The following is a 16,811-nucleotide window of genomic DNA, read 5'->3' as shown; positions in this document are numbered from 1 at the left end:
GCCCTTCTTGGAGAGGGGGACTATTTTTGGCCTCATTTTACAGAAAGGTACAGGTAGAGGTCACAGAGGCAGTGGGGGGCAGCATCAGGACAATGACTCTGGGGCCTCACAACAGTGCGGGGACACCCCCGGAATGTCGGCATACAGCACCGCTGCCTCCTGAAGGGTCTGGCTCTCCCAACCCAGGGGACCCCAGGATATACCAGGGCCCACCCTGGGCCTTCTCCTCTCTGACCTTGTTCCCACACGGGCCCGGTAACATCAGAGGCCTGCTGTCCAGCTGCGAGGGTTCCTACAGACCGAGGACCCTGGGCCGGCGTCCTACAGAGGAGGACCCTGGGCCAGCGTCCTTGGGCCCAGCCAGGCAGCTGCTAAGAGCACATTTGTCTACCGGGGCCTGCTGATTTGTCTTTTGGGAGGAATGAAGCTGAGGGGCCTGCGCACCCCTCCAGAGCCAGGCCTTAGGGAGGTATTTCCAAAAGGAAGAAACTTGCCTCCTCTCTCAGGAAGCCTTCCTGGACTAGTAAGCCAGATGCGCCATCTCCACGCCCAGAGGAGAGCTGCTTGTTGGGCTGGGAACTTCAGCACCGCCCCCTTTCCCCCCGCTCCCTCCACAACCCATCTCCCTAAAGGAATCTCCCTGCTCATCCCCAAACTGGACAGTTCTCTCTGAGAGCTGGACTGCCCTACCCCTGAACCCATCTGGAAGCTCCCTGGGAAGTGGCCCTGCAGTCAGGCCCTGGACCCCTACCTTCCACCAGCAAGAAGAAGCCTTTAGGGTTCTTGCTCAGGATCTTGATGGCCATCTCCACCATCTCGGAGAGTGAAGGGTCAGTCACGTTGTTCCTGTTGAGCTCATACTGCATGTCCCCTGGCTCAAAGAGACCTGAGGAAGACCCGGGAGGATGTGGGTGTCTCAGGGAGCACAGGCTCCCCACACACAGCTTGGGGGTAAAGTGGGGGGATGGAAGCTCATCTGGGTGGCTCTTGCGGGCCTGACTTGTGCCAGGTGCTTTGGGCGTGCTTCCTCCTTTCATCTTCTTAGCCACGCCATGGTGAGAGGGACTACCGCGTCCATTTCACAGAGGAGGAGTCTGAGCCTCAGGTGTTTAGTACCTTGCTATTTTCAGCTGCTAAGTGGGAGACCTGGGATTGCGATCCATCAGCCCACCCTGAGCCCATAGAGCCCTGGACATGGCAGAGGACTGTGTCCTGGCCTCAACAAGGCAGCCTGGGTGTGTATTTACATGTCATTTACAGGTCAGGCTTGAAGGGCTCAGTGCCCTGTGCAGTGAAACAGAAGAAGGGTTGGGGTCACTGTCCCTTCTGTTCACCGAGCTCCGTTTTTTCCCTTGTGAAGTAAGGAGAGTGATCCATTTCTTACCCATGTCACACGATTCCACAGGTACTGGGTTGGTGTTTCCAGTTCTGGATGTCCTTCCAGAACACCTTGCCCTTCCATGAGTGCATGCAGCCAAGCAAGAGCTCCAATTAACAGAGTGCTTACTCTGTGCCACACGCTGTCCTATGTGCTTTGGAAGCACTTAGGCGCCAGTCTCTGAGATGGTGCCCAATAATCCTCCCTCCTGGAATTCATGCCCGTGTGTGCCCCTCCCTCACTGACTAGGGCTAGCCGGTGTATCCAACAGAACACTGTAGAAATGATGGTGTGTGACTTCCAGGCCAGGGCATAACACATTGTGGCCTCGGCCTTGCATACTCTTACATTTCTGGGGGAAGCCAGCTGCCACATTGTAAGGACACTCAAGCAACTCAATGGAGAGATTCATGTGGCAAGGAGCTGAGGCCTCCTGCCAACAGCCTGCACCAAGTTATGAGCCATATGAGTGGGCCACCTCGGAAGCCCCAGCCCCAGACAAGTCTTCAGATGACTGCAAGCTCACGAGAGACCCAGCTAAATCACTCGCAAGCTCCTGACCCAGAGAAACTGTGAAGGAATAAACTGTTCAACAATCATTATAAATAAAACAACTTTACAGTTGTTTTAAACTGTAAAGTTTTGGGATAATTTGTTATGCAGCAACAGGTAACATATATTAGCTCACTTAATCCTCATGACAACCCTGAGGTAGGCCCTATTGTTATCCCCATTTTACGGAGGATTCATTATCCTTATTTTATAGAAAACTGTGGCACAGAGAGGAGAAATCACTTGCCCAAGGTTGCACAGCTCATGGGTGGTAGGAGCTGGATCTGAACCCAGCACTCTGGCTCTAGGATCCATGAACAGAACTTTCTTGCTCCATGGGTACATGCATAACTACACAGCCAGTGTGGGGTATGGGGTGTGTGCTGTGTGACCCAGGCAAGTAGAGAGCTGTGTGTGTATCTGAGGGATCCTCCAGGTGCCCAGCTCTAAGCCCATAATTTCCAGTGACACACCCAGGACCCAGGGGCTGTGCTCCTTGAGAAAGATTTGCAGGAGGTTTTGCCACCACTTGCTTGGCCCAATAGCCAGAAGGGAAAGAGGACCCAGATGTCTGCATGGTGGCACTCAGGGTCTCATTCCACCTGGCCTGGAGCCACCCCCAGGCCCCACACCTGTTTCCCACTCCCTGGGGAAATGGGGGCACCCCCCCCCACCCCAATCAAGACCACTGGCGACAATCTAGCTGGCTTCTGCCCTGGCAACACAGCAGGGCTGGCTCTGGGTCCCCTTGCTCCTCAGTCTAGGATCTGTTTAAGTCCCAGCTCCAGCCAGGGTTCAAACTCACCTGGGCCCTAATTCTAACTGGCTGTGTGGCATGCCAGAAGTCGTTTCCTTTCTCTGAGCTTTGTTTCCCTTTGTGCTCAATGGAGCTATTCACCCTGCATAGCCAGCAGATTTCAGGTCTAATTCTATGAACCAGAACCCCTCCCTCACCCCTCCCAGACCCTGGAGCCTGAGGGCAAAGGTCCCTAAGTAGCGGGGGCAGCCTGGGACCACGTCCCCGGGCCACCCAGCTGGATGCCCACGCCACCCCCCTCCACTTACCCAAGAGGTAGTCCACGGTGTAGGGGTCGAGGGCCAGGAGTTCGGTGCGGTTCCAGATATAGTGAGAGTGCTGGGAAGGAGGGCGGTGTCAGCCATGCGGGGCTGGGGAAGTCGGAAGGACTAACCCCAGCTGGTCTCAGAGTCTGCGGCATGTACTGCTTCTCTTCAGGCATTTAAAATCCCTCCCCAAAGACCTACCATCCCTGCCTTCAAGAAATGGCAAATAGGGCTTCCCTGGTGGTGCAGTGGTTGAGAATCCGCCTGCCGATGCAGGGGACACGGGTTCGTGCCCCGGTCCGGGAAGATTCCACATGCCGCAGAGCGGCTGGGCCCGTGGGCCATGGCCATTGAGCCTGCGCGTCCAGAGCCTGTGCTCTGCAGCGGGAGAGGCCGCAACAGTGAGAGGCCCGCGTACCGCAAAAAAAAAAAAAAAAAAAAAAAAAGAAATGGCAAATAAATGGGAAATTTTAATGCAGGGAGATGAGAATTTGGAGACCAGAGACCACTGTGAGCCTTGAGGCAGGATCAGAGAGCTTCCTGATGTCCTAATGGGGCCTTGAAGGACAAGCAGGAATTGATCAGCCTGGGGTCAGGGAGTAGGGTTCCAAGCACGGGGAGGGATCAGGGAGCAAAGAGGGAGGCGCAGATCACAGGTGGCCTGAGTGCCCGCTGAGAGGTATGGGCTCTGTGTCTTCGGAGAGCTGTGGGGAGCCAGGGAGGAAGCAAAGCCCTAGCTCTGTGCTGGGGACCCCATCCAAGGGGGAGATAAAGGAAGTGCTGCTTCCCCAGGGCAGAGAGGCCATGGGAAGGGGCTGGCCAGCCTGCCTGGTGATGGCACCATTCAGGCCTAGACTGGGGGGTCCCGAACCACCAGGAATCAGCTGTGTGTCCGTTAGAGAGCCCCTTGCCTTCTCTGGCCAATGGCATTGGGATCAGAGGTTTCTGAACCTCAGGGGCTGCTTTGGGAAGCAGGGTGGGAAGGCTAAGAAAGTGGAGCTCCCCTCCTTCACTGAGATGATTCTCCTATGTCATGTCATTTGTCCCTCACATCACCCATACAAGGTAGGTCCTGTATTCTCATTTTACGGATGAGGACACTGAGACACACAGATTAACCCACACTAAGGCATGATTTGCGAAGAATGTGTGGCTTATCTGAAACCTCAAAGTGATACCCTGTTCGGTCCAGTGATGTGGGTGTCTCTCTCCCTCTTGGTGTCTAGACTGAGCTCCAGGGTAAGCCCCCTGCCTGGGCAAGAAGAATTATAAGCTCTGGTCCCATGTTCCAAGTAGAGAAACTGAGGCTGGGAGTGGCGGTGTCTCTCTGACTCGGGCTGGGATGGGGCTCTGGTCCAGCCTGAGCTGACTCAGGAGTGGGAAAGGTTCAAAGCAGCTCAGTCCCACCCCTACCAGCCCCGGGGGGCTGTTCCCCAGCCCCTACCCCCCACCTCGCTCCTGGCCCAGCCCTATCCCACAAGGCCTCCCCGGGGGCCAGTGCTGGAACCCTCAGAAACCCAACCCCAGAGTGACATCAAAGTGGCTGCTAGGCTGCTTCCCACTGTCTTCAGCCCTGACCGCAGTCATTTCCAGACCCCAGATGTCCCAGGCCCAGCGGCCGGCAGACGGATTTTAAGGGCCAGAGCTGCTCCAGGGAGCCAGCGCCCAGGTCTTCCCACGCTCCAGCAGGCCAGCACGTGCCCAGCCCGGCCCCTCCCTGCCACCTCTGCCTGCAAGACCCTCCCAATATTGCCTCCTCCCCCTCCTCCCCCTTGTCAGGGCTTCTCAGCCCCACCCTTGTGGTCTGTCCCCTCTGGGTTCCCGTAGCTCCTGGGCGTCTCCCATCCAAGCACACAGCATTCCACGTTTCCTTAACTGTCTGACTAATCCTCTGGGCCTCATGCCTAGCCAGGGGCCCTGCACACAGTAGGGTACAGGTGGACTGAATGTCTTTGCCCTGCACACGGTAGGGGTGCAGGTGGACTGAATGTCTCTGCAGGTTATTCCTTGGCCCACCTTCCTCCTTACTGCCTGAAGGTATTTCACTGTGGTCTTGAAGGAAGGAATTGATGGGCACCTACTATGTGCCATTCATATATCTGTAAGGCCCTCGGAGCCCGTTGAGGTAAGAATTATGACCCCATTCTACAGAAATGAACACGGATTCAGAGAGGGCTCCCGCAGCCCTGCCCACTGCAGGCGTACCCTGCAGCCATCAGGCCCCCTGACAGGCTACCTTGTGTTTCGGTTTGAAGCTCTTCCAGATGTCGATGAGGTTCAGGCCGTCCAGCCTCGTGCCCCTGGCCTTCTCGTCCATCTCATACTCCACATCGGTTCTATTCTTGGGGAACATGTACTTCCGGCCGCCCCCCATGATCACCTAAAGGGGACACAGCCATGAGGAGCCCAGGGCGCCATGACATCCAGAGGCTCCAGAGGCCCCGCCTGGAGACCTGGGCTCCTGGAGGCCCGGCCGGTGGAGTGGAAGCTTCTCCAGCATGGCGAGTCCTGGCTCCAGTCCACCCTGCCCTCCCCGAGCCTCCACTTCTCCAGCTCGGGGGCAGGGATGAAATCACGAGGCTATTGGGACTGTGATTTGGGCTTCTGGGTGAAATATTGGAGCTAACCTCCCTTGTTCCGCTTTCCAGAAGCCCGATGCATAACTTGGGCTTCTGTGAGAAAAATACCATTTACAGAGCGTGTGTCAGGTACTAAGGACTTGAGATACATGATCTTATTCAACGTCATACCGAGGCTGTAAGGGAACCCGTGTCACCTGTTTTCCAAATAAAGAAATGGGTGTAGAAATGTGATTTCTTTTCTATAAGGCCACACGGCCAGTGAGGGGCAGAGCCAGGATTCAAACCCGAGGCTCCTCCAGCCCCGGCACCAGGGCCCTGCGGCGTCCATGGAGCTGAGGATGGGGACTCTGAGAGCCTCCTCCCCCCACAGCCAGGGAGGTCTTGGGGCAGCCCAGCTGGCAGCCTGGCAAACAGCGGGCCAGTACCCACGTCTGTGTAGTCACCGCCAGGCTAATTTTACCCACTGTGCTGACCCGCTTGGGCAGACGGACACGGGACTGTTTGTTTTCCTGGGGAGTCCATGTTTGAAGTCCTGGCTATTTTTAAAATGGGGGCCAAGAGCATAATAGCCGCCGCCTGCAGGGACCACTACACCGGTGTCCTCCTGTCACCGTGGGCGTCAGCCCAGGCCGCTGCCCCTGGCTGACACCTTGGGAGAGCAGACCCAGTGACGGCTGGCCTCAGATCCACTGTCCTGGGACTGGCATTTCATGGGCATCTTTCTCAACCTTCCATTCCAGCTCCCTCCTCAGAACCCAGGCTCCACAGGGTGGAGGGGGAGCCAGGAGTCCAGGCCAGTGGTACAGGTGGTACAGGTGAGGGGTACACGCTGGCCCCAGGACCAGCCTGGATCCTGGGGAACCAGAAAGAGCTCTGAAGTCAGACTTGGGTTTGAATCTTGACTCTACTGCATCTTGACCAAGGGCTTGTCACTTAAGCTCTCTGCACCTCAGTTTCCTCAACTATAAAATGGAAGTAACGCCCACGCACAGGACTGTCCCAGCCACTGGACTGTCCCAGGAGGAAATGCAGTGACGCAGTGCAGTCCCGGCACCTGGGGCTGGCCTCCCGTGGAAGGTATTCTCAACGGCCAGAAGTAGTAGAGATCCAAGTAGTTCCAAGTTCCTCACTGCCAGCTCCAGCCAGGAGCTCTGGGGGCAGGGCAGGCTGTTAAAAAAGGAGAAGGGGACCCAGGGTCACGGGCCCCCCGCCCCCCCAAATGGTTCCCACAGAACCTGACCCCTTGGCATTTTCAGAATGGAAAATGAAGCCCCCAATCTTCTTGCCTAGAGCCTCATCATTTCCAGCCCCAGCAGGCACTTCACACACTCATTAAACTCCCAAATAACAGACTTGCTGTTTGGCTTTGGGGTTTGGGTTTGTGTCTTTCATTTTGCTTTTTCTCTTTCTTTTTTTCTTTTTTTTTTTTTAGCAAAAGATATTTATTTTCAGGGCGGACACCAGGATTTTTGTTTCATGTACGGCCTGGGGGCTGGGGGGCTTTGGAGTGGTGCTGATGCAGGGGCAGAGGGGAGACAGGAGGACGAGGACGCTGAGAGAGGAAAGGGAGGAGGGGCGGTCCTCACAGCTGCCCCACCTCCCCACTCACGCCCTAGCTCATCCCCCAGTGGCCTCTGCGGCTTACCACCCCCCTAAACCCAGTTCACACCCCTCCCCCCCCGCCCCCACCCCAGAAACCTTCCTTTAAGCTCCTGTCCCCTTCTCAGGCTGTTGCTGCCAAATCTCTCTCAAGAGCAGCCCCGTAATTACACCCTGTGCTTGTACAACAAATGTTCTCACATCCATGACCTCATCTCAGCCTCCAGCGGCCCTGCGAGGGGGCAGGTGGGGCTCTCTGCCCCTGTTGCACAGGTGGGGACACTGAGGCTTGGGGAGGGGAAGCGACTTGTCCCAGGATGTGAGTCGGGTTCAGGCAAAGTCAGAACGGTGGCTTTGCCTGAGACGGTCACTTGCTAGGAGCGATCAACGGGACTCCGTGTCCTGAGAGGGGCAACTCAGTCCACAGCTCAGAAAAATGAGGGGCTGGAAGAGGGGCCAGGTGGCACTTAGAAATTGGGGGGATGAGGGGCTTCCCTGGTGGCGCAGTGGTTGAGAGTCCGCCTGCCGATGCAGGGGACACGGGTTCGTGCCCCGGTCCGGGAAGATCCCACATGCCGCGGAGCAGCTGGGCCCGTAAGCCATGGCCGCTGAGCCTGCGCGTCCGGAGCCTGTGCTCCGCAACGGGAGAGGCCACAGCAGTGAGAGGCCCGCATACTGCAAAAAAAAAAAAAAAGAAAAAAAAAAGAAATTGGGGGGATGGCATGGGGGGCAGAGGGTGGGTCTTGGAGCCAGGAAGTTTGTCTGGTGGGGTTAGAAACAGAAGTAAGGGGTAGGAGGGACCTGGGGGCTCTCTGAGCCTCACTGAACCCCCATTCTAGGCTTGGGGGCCAAAGTCCCCTCACTCCCTCACCAGCCCCTGGCAGTAGGTAACAAGAGTCTGAAAAGGGAACAAGCCAGAGGTTCTCATTTAAGAACAGAGAGTAGGGACCCATCTGAACATCAGGTGGACAATGCTGGGGTGCACATGTGCTAAGCCTGCTCTTTATGTCAAAGCTGGTGTTTCAGGGCAGGGACATGTGTCTGCTCGTGCATAAATGCTACCACTTTCTGAGCACTCACTCGGCATTGGGCCCAGGGCTAAACTCTACAGGGATTATTTTATTTAGATCTTGCAATGGGCTTATAAGGTAGGTACATTTCACAAAAGGGTTGTAGAAGGGAAGGCTCAGAGAGGTTAAGTAACTGACCCAAGGTCACACAGCTAGCAAACAGCAGGGCAAGGATTGGAACCCAAGTTTTAAAAGTAAGAGCTAGGGCTAACCACGGCCCATACTACCTTTTCTCTGGGCATGCTGCCTGAGTGCACGGGACGCGTGCCTGTCTGTGCATGTGGGAATGTACAGGGAAGGTACTCGCCTGAGATGGCACTGTGTCACCCCCACGCTCCAGTGCAGCGCCAATTTCCAACTTACAGAATAATCCCTGTGCGCCTCGTTCTTGAGGTGTGATGGCGGCCACATCAGGATTCATCCCTCAGCACCCCCGCGGAGAAATCCTACAGTGCCTCCCTGCCCCAACCGCAAATCCCCTAATGGGCTGGGAGCCCTCCCAGGTGTGTGGGGAGCCAGGCCAAACTGCTTTTCCCGGGCCAGTCTAGGCCTGAGGCCTCGGACCCACAAGCCCCTACTCTGGCTGCACTCCCACACTCGCCTCGATGTCCCTGACGTTGTGCATGAGCTGGTAGGCGATGTCCTTGCAGCCCTGGCTCAGGGCCTCCGGGGGCATCTCGTTGTCCGAGTACCAGTCCCGGTCAGCAGAGTGGGCGTAGGCGGCGCTGGGGGTGGCGTGGTTCACTCGCGTAGTGGTCACGATGCCCACGGATTTCCCTGGGGTGTGGGAGAGGAGGGGTTGGCTTCGTCTGGAAATGGGCGTGTCCAAGCTGTCTTCCCCCTCCCTCTCCTAGCTAAAGCCAGGTCAGTTCTGCTGCCTGCCTGGGCCCCAGTCTCCCCATCCGTACTAAAGGTGGGGTTGGTGGCTTCCAAATATCCGGGCAGCTCAGATACTCTGCCTCTGTGACCCTCCCCCGTCCTGAGGGCCCTTGAGCTGTGAACACCTGGGCTGGAGCCCTCTCCTCCACCAAGGACCCTGCAGAGCCCCACCCTGCAGGAAGCCCCCCCCCCAGGCTGCCCTGCAGGAACACAAGGGCCCCTCCGAAAGGCTCTCAGGTGGAGTGTGGTTCTGTCACCTATGTCAGCCGGCCTCATAGCCTGACTCCAAAGTCCCTGGGGGCTTGTGCCAGGGCCTCCCAATTCCCAGGAGGAAGGGAGAAGGGGGAGACATTTACTGGACTCCCACGGGAACAGTGCTGGGCTCGTCCCTGACCTTCCTCACACTAAACCTGGGAGGGAGCTATGTTTTCATGCCCATTTCATAGTCAAAGGAATAGACTCAGGGAAATGAGCCGGGAGCAAATGCACACCTGAGTGACCCCCTAAACCACTAGCTTTCGCTGTCATGGAAAGGAATCCATGACTATTTCACAGAGGCCCAGAACCTCAGAGCGGGAAGGGCCCTGGAGAGCATCTTCTTCTACCCTCTCCCCATTGTACGGTTGGAAAGAGGCTCAGACAGGCCACAGAGCCAGGCCCATTCCCCACCACTCGCCCCGCTCACCTGCGTCCTTGGCCCAGCGCAGGACGGAGGTGACCTCGTTGCCCTGAGTGGTGTTGCACTCAGTGCGCTGGGTCGCTGCGCTCACTCCCACGGTGCCCTCGTTGGCCTTCACCCCGCACAAATAGGCGGTGGCGGTGCCCGCGCTGTCAGGGACCTGAGCGTTGGTGTTGTATGTCTGCAGGCGGGAAAGGAGGGTCAGGAGGTGGCCCGGCCTTGGCCCACTCTGCTGCCCTCCGACCCCCACTCACACCATGGGGCCCGGGCATGAGGGAGACAGAGGCCTCCTGCGGCCTTGGCTGAGCCCTGCTACCCACCGAGGTCCCCCCAGAGCCACAGGATCACCTAGCTGCCTGCTTCCTGCCCACGCCCTGTGCCCTGGCAGCCAGGGTAGCAGGAAGGGGCGGGACTGCAATGTTCCAATATGTGGAGACTCGTTTGGCAGAGAAATGGGGGCTGGGTCAGCTCTCTCTGGGTCTGGGGCTGCAGAAGCCAGGGAGGGGGAGGGGGAGGCAGGTGAGCCGTGGAGAAGGGAGACGGAGGGGGTTCCTGAGGGAGTGAGGGAGGCTGGGGAAGGGGAGGGAAAGTTAGGGGGAGGCAGGATCTAGGATGGGGAAATGGGGACCCCCCCACACTATTCAGACCACTGGTCTGAAACTATCTGCCCGTCTCCCTGCCCCAGCAGCCTGAGAGCTCCTTGAAGGCCAGAAAACATTACAGTCCCTGCTATTCCCCCAGAAGGGAGCCCAGGGCCTGGCCCAGAGTGTCTAAAGGACTTTATTATGTGACACCACCGCCACCAGCAACTACAACACCGGAAACAAAGCTACCGCTTTCCATCTGAGCCGCCTTGGGAGAGAACGAACGCAACAGAACCCCATGCAAAGAGTACACACTGCGTGATCCCATGTACGTCAAATACAAAAGCAGGAACAGCTAATCTATGGTGTTAGAAGTCAAGGAGCAAGGACTGGAGGTGGGCGCGGGGGGACCCCTGGCTGCTGTCATGTTCCGTTTCTCAACCTGGAGGCTGGTCATACAGACACGTGCAAAGTTTCTGAAAATTCACTCTGTACACCGGTGCACTTCTCTCTATGTATGTTATGCATCAATAGATTTTGAAATCAATGAGCTGAAATCCCCAGAGTCTTGGGAAGCAGCCGCTACTGTCCTCACTTCACAGAGGGGCCACAGAGCCCCCGGGAGGGCTGACCGCATTGCCAGCAGGTTTGAGGGTTCCAGCGAATGCCATTCCCCTGCCCTTTCCTCCTGAGAGGTGGGAGGCTTGGGGCTGGAGCTCACCTTGGAGAGGGCCACGTAGGGAAACTTGTCCATCTCCAGCCTGGTCTCCTCCCCCGGGCTGTGGTGGAGCTGACCCTTGAGGATGCGGGCCGCCGTCACCGTGGAGACGCCCATCCCTGTGGGGGGGGGCGGGGGGCTGGGGTCAGGGGGGCTCAGTCTCTCGGGCTCCCAGCCTCTCCAATCAGCCCTCTTGGGCACCCAGAGCTCCCTAGAGTTAGGTGCCAAGGCAGGCTGAGCAGTGGGCACCAGAGCATGACTGGGTGGCCCCTTTCCTCCTTCCCTCCCGAGACCCTCGGGGTCCCATCCTCTTCAACATGCCCCCAGGGCCCCAGCCTCTACAACACAGCCACCTTCACCTCTGCCTGGCTCCCTGGGCCCCCATCCAGCCCCTCCCTTGGGCCCCCAGGCTTCACCGTCTCCAAGGAACATGATGACATTCTTAGCCACGTTGGTGTTGAGAGTCTGAAGCTTCAGGGCATTTTTCAGGGTCTGCTGAGCTTGGTCTCTCCAGTACTTGGGGTCTTTCTCTTTCTCTGTACCGACAGAGAGGCAGTTATTTGGGAGGGGGTGGGGCAGCTTCCCATCCCCAGCCACTACAGACGCCGACTTCTCACTGCAGAAGGCTGCCTGGACTCGGCAGAGGAAGCAGTCGTTGCTCATCTCAGACAGCCGTCGTGAGATCTGCAAAACCTATGCCAGTCCCATCCTCCAAACGAGCCTGTGGACCCTGGGTCTTCTACCCACATCTGAGACTGGAAAAACCAAGGCTCAGAGACACCAAGCGACTTGCCCAAGAAGGCTACACGGCCCTGACAGACACTGGCAGAGCTGGGCTTCACTCCAAAGCCCAGGCTCTTTCCTTCCACCCAGCAGAGAGACATTGTGCTAAGGCAGCAAATGAATTGCGCTAGCACAATTAGGAGGGTGATGTTTAACTGATTCAAGAAAACAAACGACTTCCAACTGCAGGAGCCCCCAGATGTATCCAGCCATCAATTATAAACTCTGCTTGGCTTATTCATTAAAGTAGGCTCCGCAGGAACCTGACTTAGCAACAGCTATTTAGCTGTGCTGGAAAGCAAGACTTGCCTGTTGTTTAAGGTATCAAACTTAAAGTAGCCAAGAACAGCCTCACTCCTGTAAGGATAAATTAGCAAAGAAGACGTTCGGTGTCCCTAATCTTGAGAAAAATGGGGAACCAGGAATGCCCTCTCTCTCTCTCATGTCCACGAGTCTAGTCAATTCTCCAGTGGAAAAAACACTCTAGTGCTCGACAGTCCTCAGTTAGAACTGCATCTGTGCCAAGCAGCAGCTGTGTGGACAAGTAAGTTCCCTGGACCTCAGTCTCCTCCCTGTCAGATTCAACTGTTTGTACCTTCCTCTCGGGGTCTTCACGAGGACGGGATTTAGATAAGGCAAGCGACACACCTGACCCACAGGACAGGATCGATGCCCCCCCCACCCCAGTAAGTCCTGGAATCCCTTTTTCTTCCAAGCAGAGGCCCAGGATCCCTGTCCACGGGGGTCGGGGTCCCTGACACCATCTGCTGGTTTGTCTTCTGTACTCGGGCCCCATCAAACCTGCCCATTGAAGTACAGAAGCCTAGAGAGGGGAGCTCCTTGGGGATTCTCTCTTTCAGTGGCCTCCACTGCATGGATGGAAGGCTGAGGCCAGCAGAGGTGGGAGGGTCCTGTCCAAGGCCATGTTACACATTCATGGGCTGAAGACAAAGGCCTCATCCCTTGGCCTAGCTCAGGCCCATGCTGTGCGGGTGAAGAGCACAGCTCTCCTTTCTTACACATTCACGGTACCCAGGCTTGTGCCAGGTGCCCCGTACACGGCAACAGTGCCTTCCCCTCCCCACAGCCTTACAGGGCGGCTACCATTACTTCCTCCACATTGCGGAATGAGGAAACAGGATTCTGAGACTGAGCCGCAGGGGAACAGAAAACCCACACATCTCCATGGCTGTGCTCTGCCTGGGGCAGGTAGCGCAGGCAAGGAGACGGAAGGAAGCAGTTCTCCACCTCAAGCCTGGGACCCATCCATGCCCCACTTCTCCCCCCTAGAGGTCCCATCCCTACCCTGATCCCTTAGTCCCCCACCTTCACGCTGGCAGCCCCCAGTGCCACATCTCTCTCTGAAGCTCCCCAATTTCAGACCTCACGGGTGGAGGCCCCTGGCTGGAGCCCGGAGAGCCTTGGCCCTTCCATCCAGCTGTGCGCCTTTAGGCAAGTTCTGCCACTCGAGTTTCTGCCCCAGAAAAATAGGAGGACATAGCTACTCACAGGCAGTTCTAGGATCAAGTGAGGTAAAGCCTGGGCAAGTGCCCTGAGCCACTGTATTTTTTAAAAAACTTGGGTTTGTTTTATTTCCAAATATAAGCTTTTCTTATAAATTTATTTATTTATTTTTAATTATTTATTTATTTTATTTATTTACTTTTGGGCTGCACTGGGTCTTCGTTGTTGCATGTGGGCTTTCTCTAGTTGTGGCGAGCGGGGGCTACTCTTCGTTGCAGTGTGCGGGCTTCTCATTGCGGTGGCTTCTCTTGTTGCAGAGCATGGGCTCTAGGTGCGCGGGCTTCAGTAGTTGTGGCACATGGGCTCGGTAGTTGTGGCTCACAGGCTCTAGAGCGCAGGCTCAGTAGTTGTGGCGCACGCGCTTAGTTGCTCCACGGCACGTGGGATCTTCCCGGACCAGGGCTCGAACCCATGTCCCCTGCATTGGCAGGCGGATTCTTAACCACTGTGCCACCAAGGAAGTCCTATAAATTTATTTTTTAATTGAAGTATAGTTGACTTACAGTGTTGTGTTAATTTCTGCTGTACAGCAAAGTGACTCAGTTATACACATAGATACGTTCTTTTTCATATTCTTTTCCATTATGGTTTATCCCAGGATATTGAATATAGTTCCCTGTGCTATACAGTAGGACCTTGTTGTTTCTCCATTTTACATGTAACAGTTTGCATCTGCTAACCCCAAACTCCATGGGCTAGTGGTTTTCATCAGGGATCCCACTAGCTCTGGGCAGGTTTCAATCTCCCTCCCGCCTTCCTCCCACATACCACGGTGCCAGGGCTTTGGTCAAGGACCTTCTTTGGCCATTTGGGTGCCATCTGGGTGGTGATGAACTTCTACCCACCTTGCCCTCCCCCTAGCACCTGGCACAGCACCCCCGGGGCTGGGCTGCCATCAGCCTCCCTGGTCCCGTTGCTACTTCGCCAGGTGAGCCCTGTTACCCATTTGCCAGTTCCCTGCTGTGCCTGCTCCCTGAAGGACTGGGACTCTGGCAGAGCCCTTGTTTTTTTCACCAGTGCCATCCCAGGGTCCGAGAAGGGTTCAGTGGGTGTCAAACTGACTTTATTGTCAGAGGACTGGTTTAAGCAATGGTGGCTTTGGACAACTGAGTATCAGGAGGCCATTGTTTCTGGAGACCATTAAATGACACTCAGAAATGCTCGTGCTGTAATGAATGCCACGTGAAGAGTGCTTGTCAGTACGTACTGTATGACTCCATTTATACGAAGCTCAAAACAGGCAAAACTCAGGAGTTAGCCTAGTCACTTCCTCTGGCGTGGGGTGGGGGCAGTGGTTGGGAGGGGCACAGGAAGGCCCTTGGTGTCCCATGATCAATATTCTTTCTTGATCCGGTGATGGTTACATGGGTACAAAAATATGTCAAAACTCATCAAGCTATACATTTAAGATTTGTGCACTTTGCTGTAAGTTACACCTAAGTTTTTTTAAAAAGTTAAAGACCATGATGTAACACCATTACACACCCATCAGAATGACTAAAATGAAACATACAAAAAACTGAAGCACTGAATATTTGAAGATTTTTCATTTTGTCACTTTTTCGTCTTCTCACATTTCATCCATCTGCTCACCTTTCGCTCAGGCGGGTTGTAAGTGCTGAGAAAGCAGGGACTCGGTCCCAGAGTGACCTTGGGCCCCCAAGGACACAAGCCAAAAGGCATCATGGGATCGCAGAGGGAGCAGTGGCCTGGGAATCCAGCGGCTCAGGTTCAGTCCCCAGGGCTGCTACTGACTTACTGTGTGGCCTGGGAGGGCCAGTCCCTTCTCTGAATCCCAATTCCCTCATTTGTTGAAATATATTCTTCCTGCGAGCACCCACTCCCTGCCGGCACTGTGACTGTCCCTTATAATTCCCACAACAGCCCTAAGGAGGAGAGATTATTCTCTCCATTGGACAGATGGAGAAATTAAGGTTCGGGGAGGGCAAGTGGGAACTTCCAACCACATGACGGACTGAGCCAAGGAGGGCTCCCCTCCTACAACAGACACTAAAATGCTGAAAAAAAAAAAAAGTCAAGAACAGTATATTACTTGAAAAAGGAAGAAAAGGGGGAAGGGAAACCCCCAGGAGGCAGAAATTCAGAGGGTATTCAAAACCAGAAAGGTAAAACAGGAGCTGAGGCTGAAGGACCCTTGCAGTGTCAGACCAAATACAAGTCTAGGCTGAAACTTTTCAGGTACATGTTTTGCCTGGGAGCTATGGAAGGGATAGGGACGGAAAGCCAGTCATAACAATGTGAACTCAACTCTAAATCTGAGCCTGAATTTATAGTGTAAGAACCAAAAACTGAGAAATTGACATAAGTACGCTCATAGAATTCGTTGAAGAATCAAACACAATACTGCACTGTAGAAACACTTTTGTACGAGTTTACAACAGGAAACAAAAACAAAACAACAACAACAAAAAAACTGTTGAAGGTGAGTTTACAAGCAAGAATTACAAAATATAAGGAAATGTACTATCATGAGGGAGAGTTAAGCAGACGAAACCAACAGGAGACTTAACATACCGCGACTTGGAAGAGTTTATAGAATAAGTTCTAGTTCAGATTCTTTGAGGTAAGAGAGAATAGAAACATAGACTAATAGAAAAATAGAATAGAAATAGAGGCTGGGATTTCCTGCTCTGAACATTTGTTTCCGGCTCTTAAATACTTTGGATGGTTCTATGACCCTGAACACAGACACTGCCCTCATCGTATCCTACCTGCACCATGTCTCCTCCTCCCTCCACCCTTGCCCCCAAACCTACCTGGCACTAAGGAGTTGGTAAGGCAGGTGCCAAGGGCCAGGACTAAGAATGGTGAAATCATGGTGCGCTCCAAGACCTGCTTTATCTCTGGAGCCCAGAGGTATGATGGATATGGGTGGGAAGGGTGGGCTGCCAGTGGTCAGTAGTTAATAGATGTTCCAATCCTAGAAAAAAAAAAAAAAAGACATGAAGGTCACAGCTCCAGAGTTCATTTGTTCATTCACTTATTTATTCGTTGATTCATTCATTATTCACCTATTACAAGAGACTAGGCATTTAGATGCAAAACCTAGGTGGTCCCTCCCTCAAGAAGCTTCATCACATAAACAGTTGTATAGGCATAAATGAGTTCTATGTTGCAAAGTGGTTCCTTCTCCTTTCCCAAGTGAATTCCCACTTTCAATCCACCTGAAGCCCAGAACCCACCAGAGTTCACTTTCTGTGTAGTGCTTCTCAAACTGCAGCATGCATCAGAATCTTTTAGAGGGATTGCTGAAAGATTCCAGTACCCTCCGCCCCTCACCCAGAGACTCCAACTGCATTTCTAACAAGCTCCCAGGTGTTGCAGCTACTGCTGCTGCTGGTTCGTGGACCCCCCTTTGAGAAGCACTGTTCTAGAACATC

At 54.7% G+C, this 16,811-nt stretch overlaps 1 protein-coding gene across 3 annotated transcripts in view; it reads right to left on the bottom strand.

The window, feature by feature from the left end:
- ALPL (alkaline phosphatase, biomineralization associated) overlaps window positions 1-16,811 on the bottom strand; it is a 59,081-nt gene that overhangs the window by 3,829 nt on the left and 38,441 nt on the right. For 2 of the 3 annotated variants that reach the window (XM_082614517.1, XM_082614518.1), the window contains exons 2-9: window positions 16,188-16,351; window positions 11,520-11,639; window positions 11,107-11,222; window positions 9,808-9,982; window positions 8,845-9,020; window positions 5,229-5,372; window positions 2,996-3,065; window positions 752-886 (exon numbers count right to left, since the gene is read on the bottom strand). In XM_082614517.1, the coding sequence (XP_082470643.1) occupies window positions 752-886; window positions 2,996-3,065; window positions 5,229-5,372; window positions 8,845-9,020; window positions 9,808-9,982; window positions 11,107-11,222; window positions 11,520-11,639; window positions 16,188-16,248 (997 nt within the window). In that variant the 5' untranslated portion in view covers window positions 16,249-16,351. Of the gene's footprint in view, window positions 1-751; window positions 887-2,995; window positions 3,066-5,228; window positions 5,373-8,844; window positions 9,021-9,807; window positions 9,983-11,106; window positions 11,223-11,519; window positions 11,640-13,549; window positions 14,792-16,187; window positions 16,352-16,811 lie in introns of those variants that run through there. The other variant, XM_082614519.1, reaches the window with a different exon arrangement.

Source organism: Mesoplodon mirus (assembly GCF_964341445.2).
Source record: "Mesoplodon mirus genome assembly, chromosome: 3".
Lineage (NCBI taxonomy): Eukaryota > Metazoa > Chordata > Mammalia > Artiodactyla > Ziphiidae > Mesoplodon > Mesoplodon mirus.
Note: the sequence above shows the minus strand (reverse complement) of the source record. Positions and strands in the feature narration are given on the sequence as shown.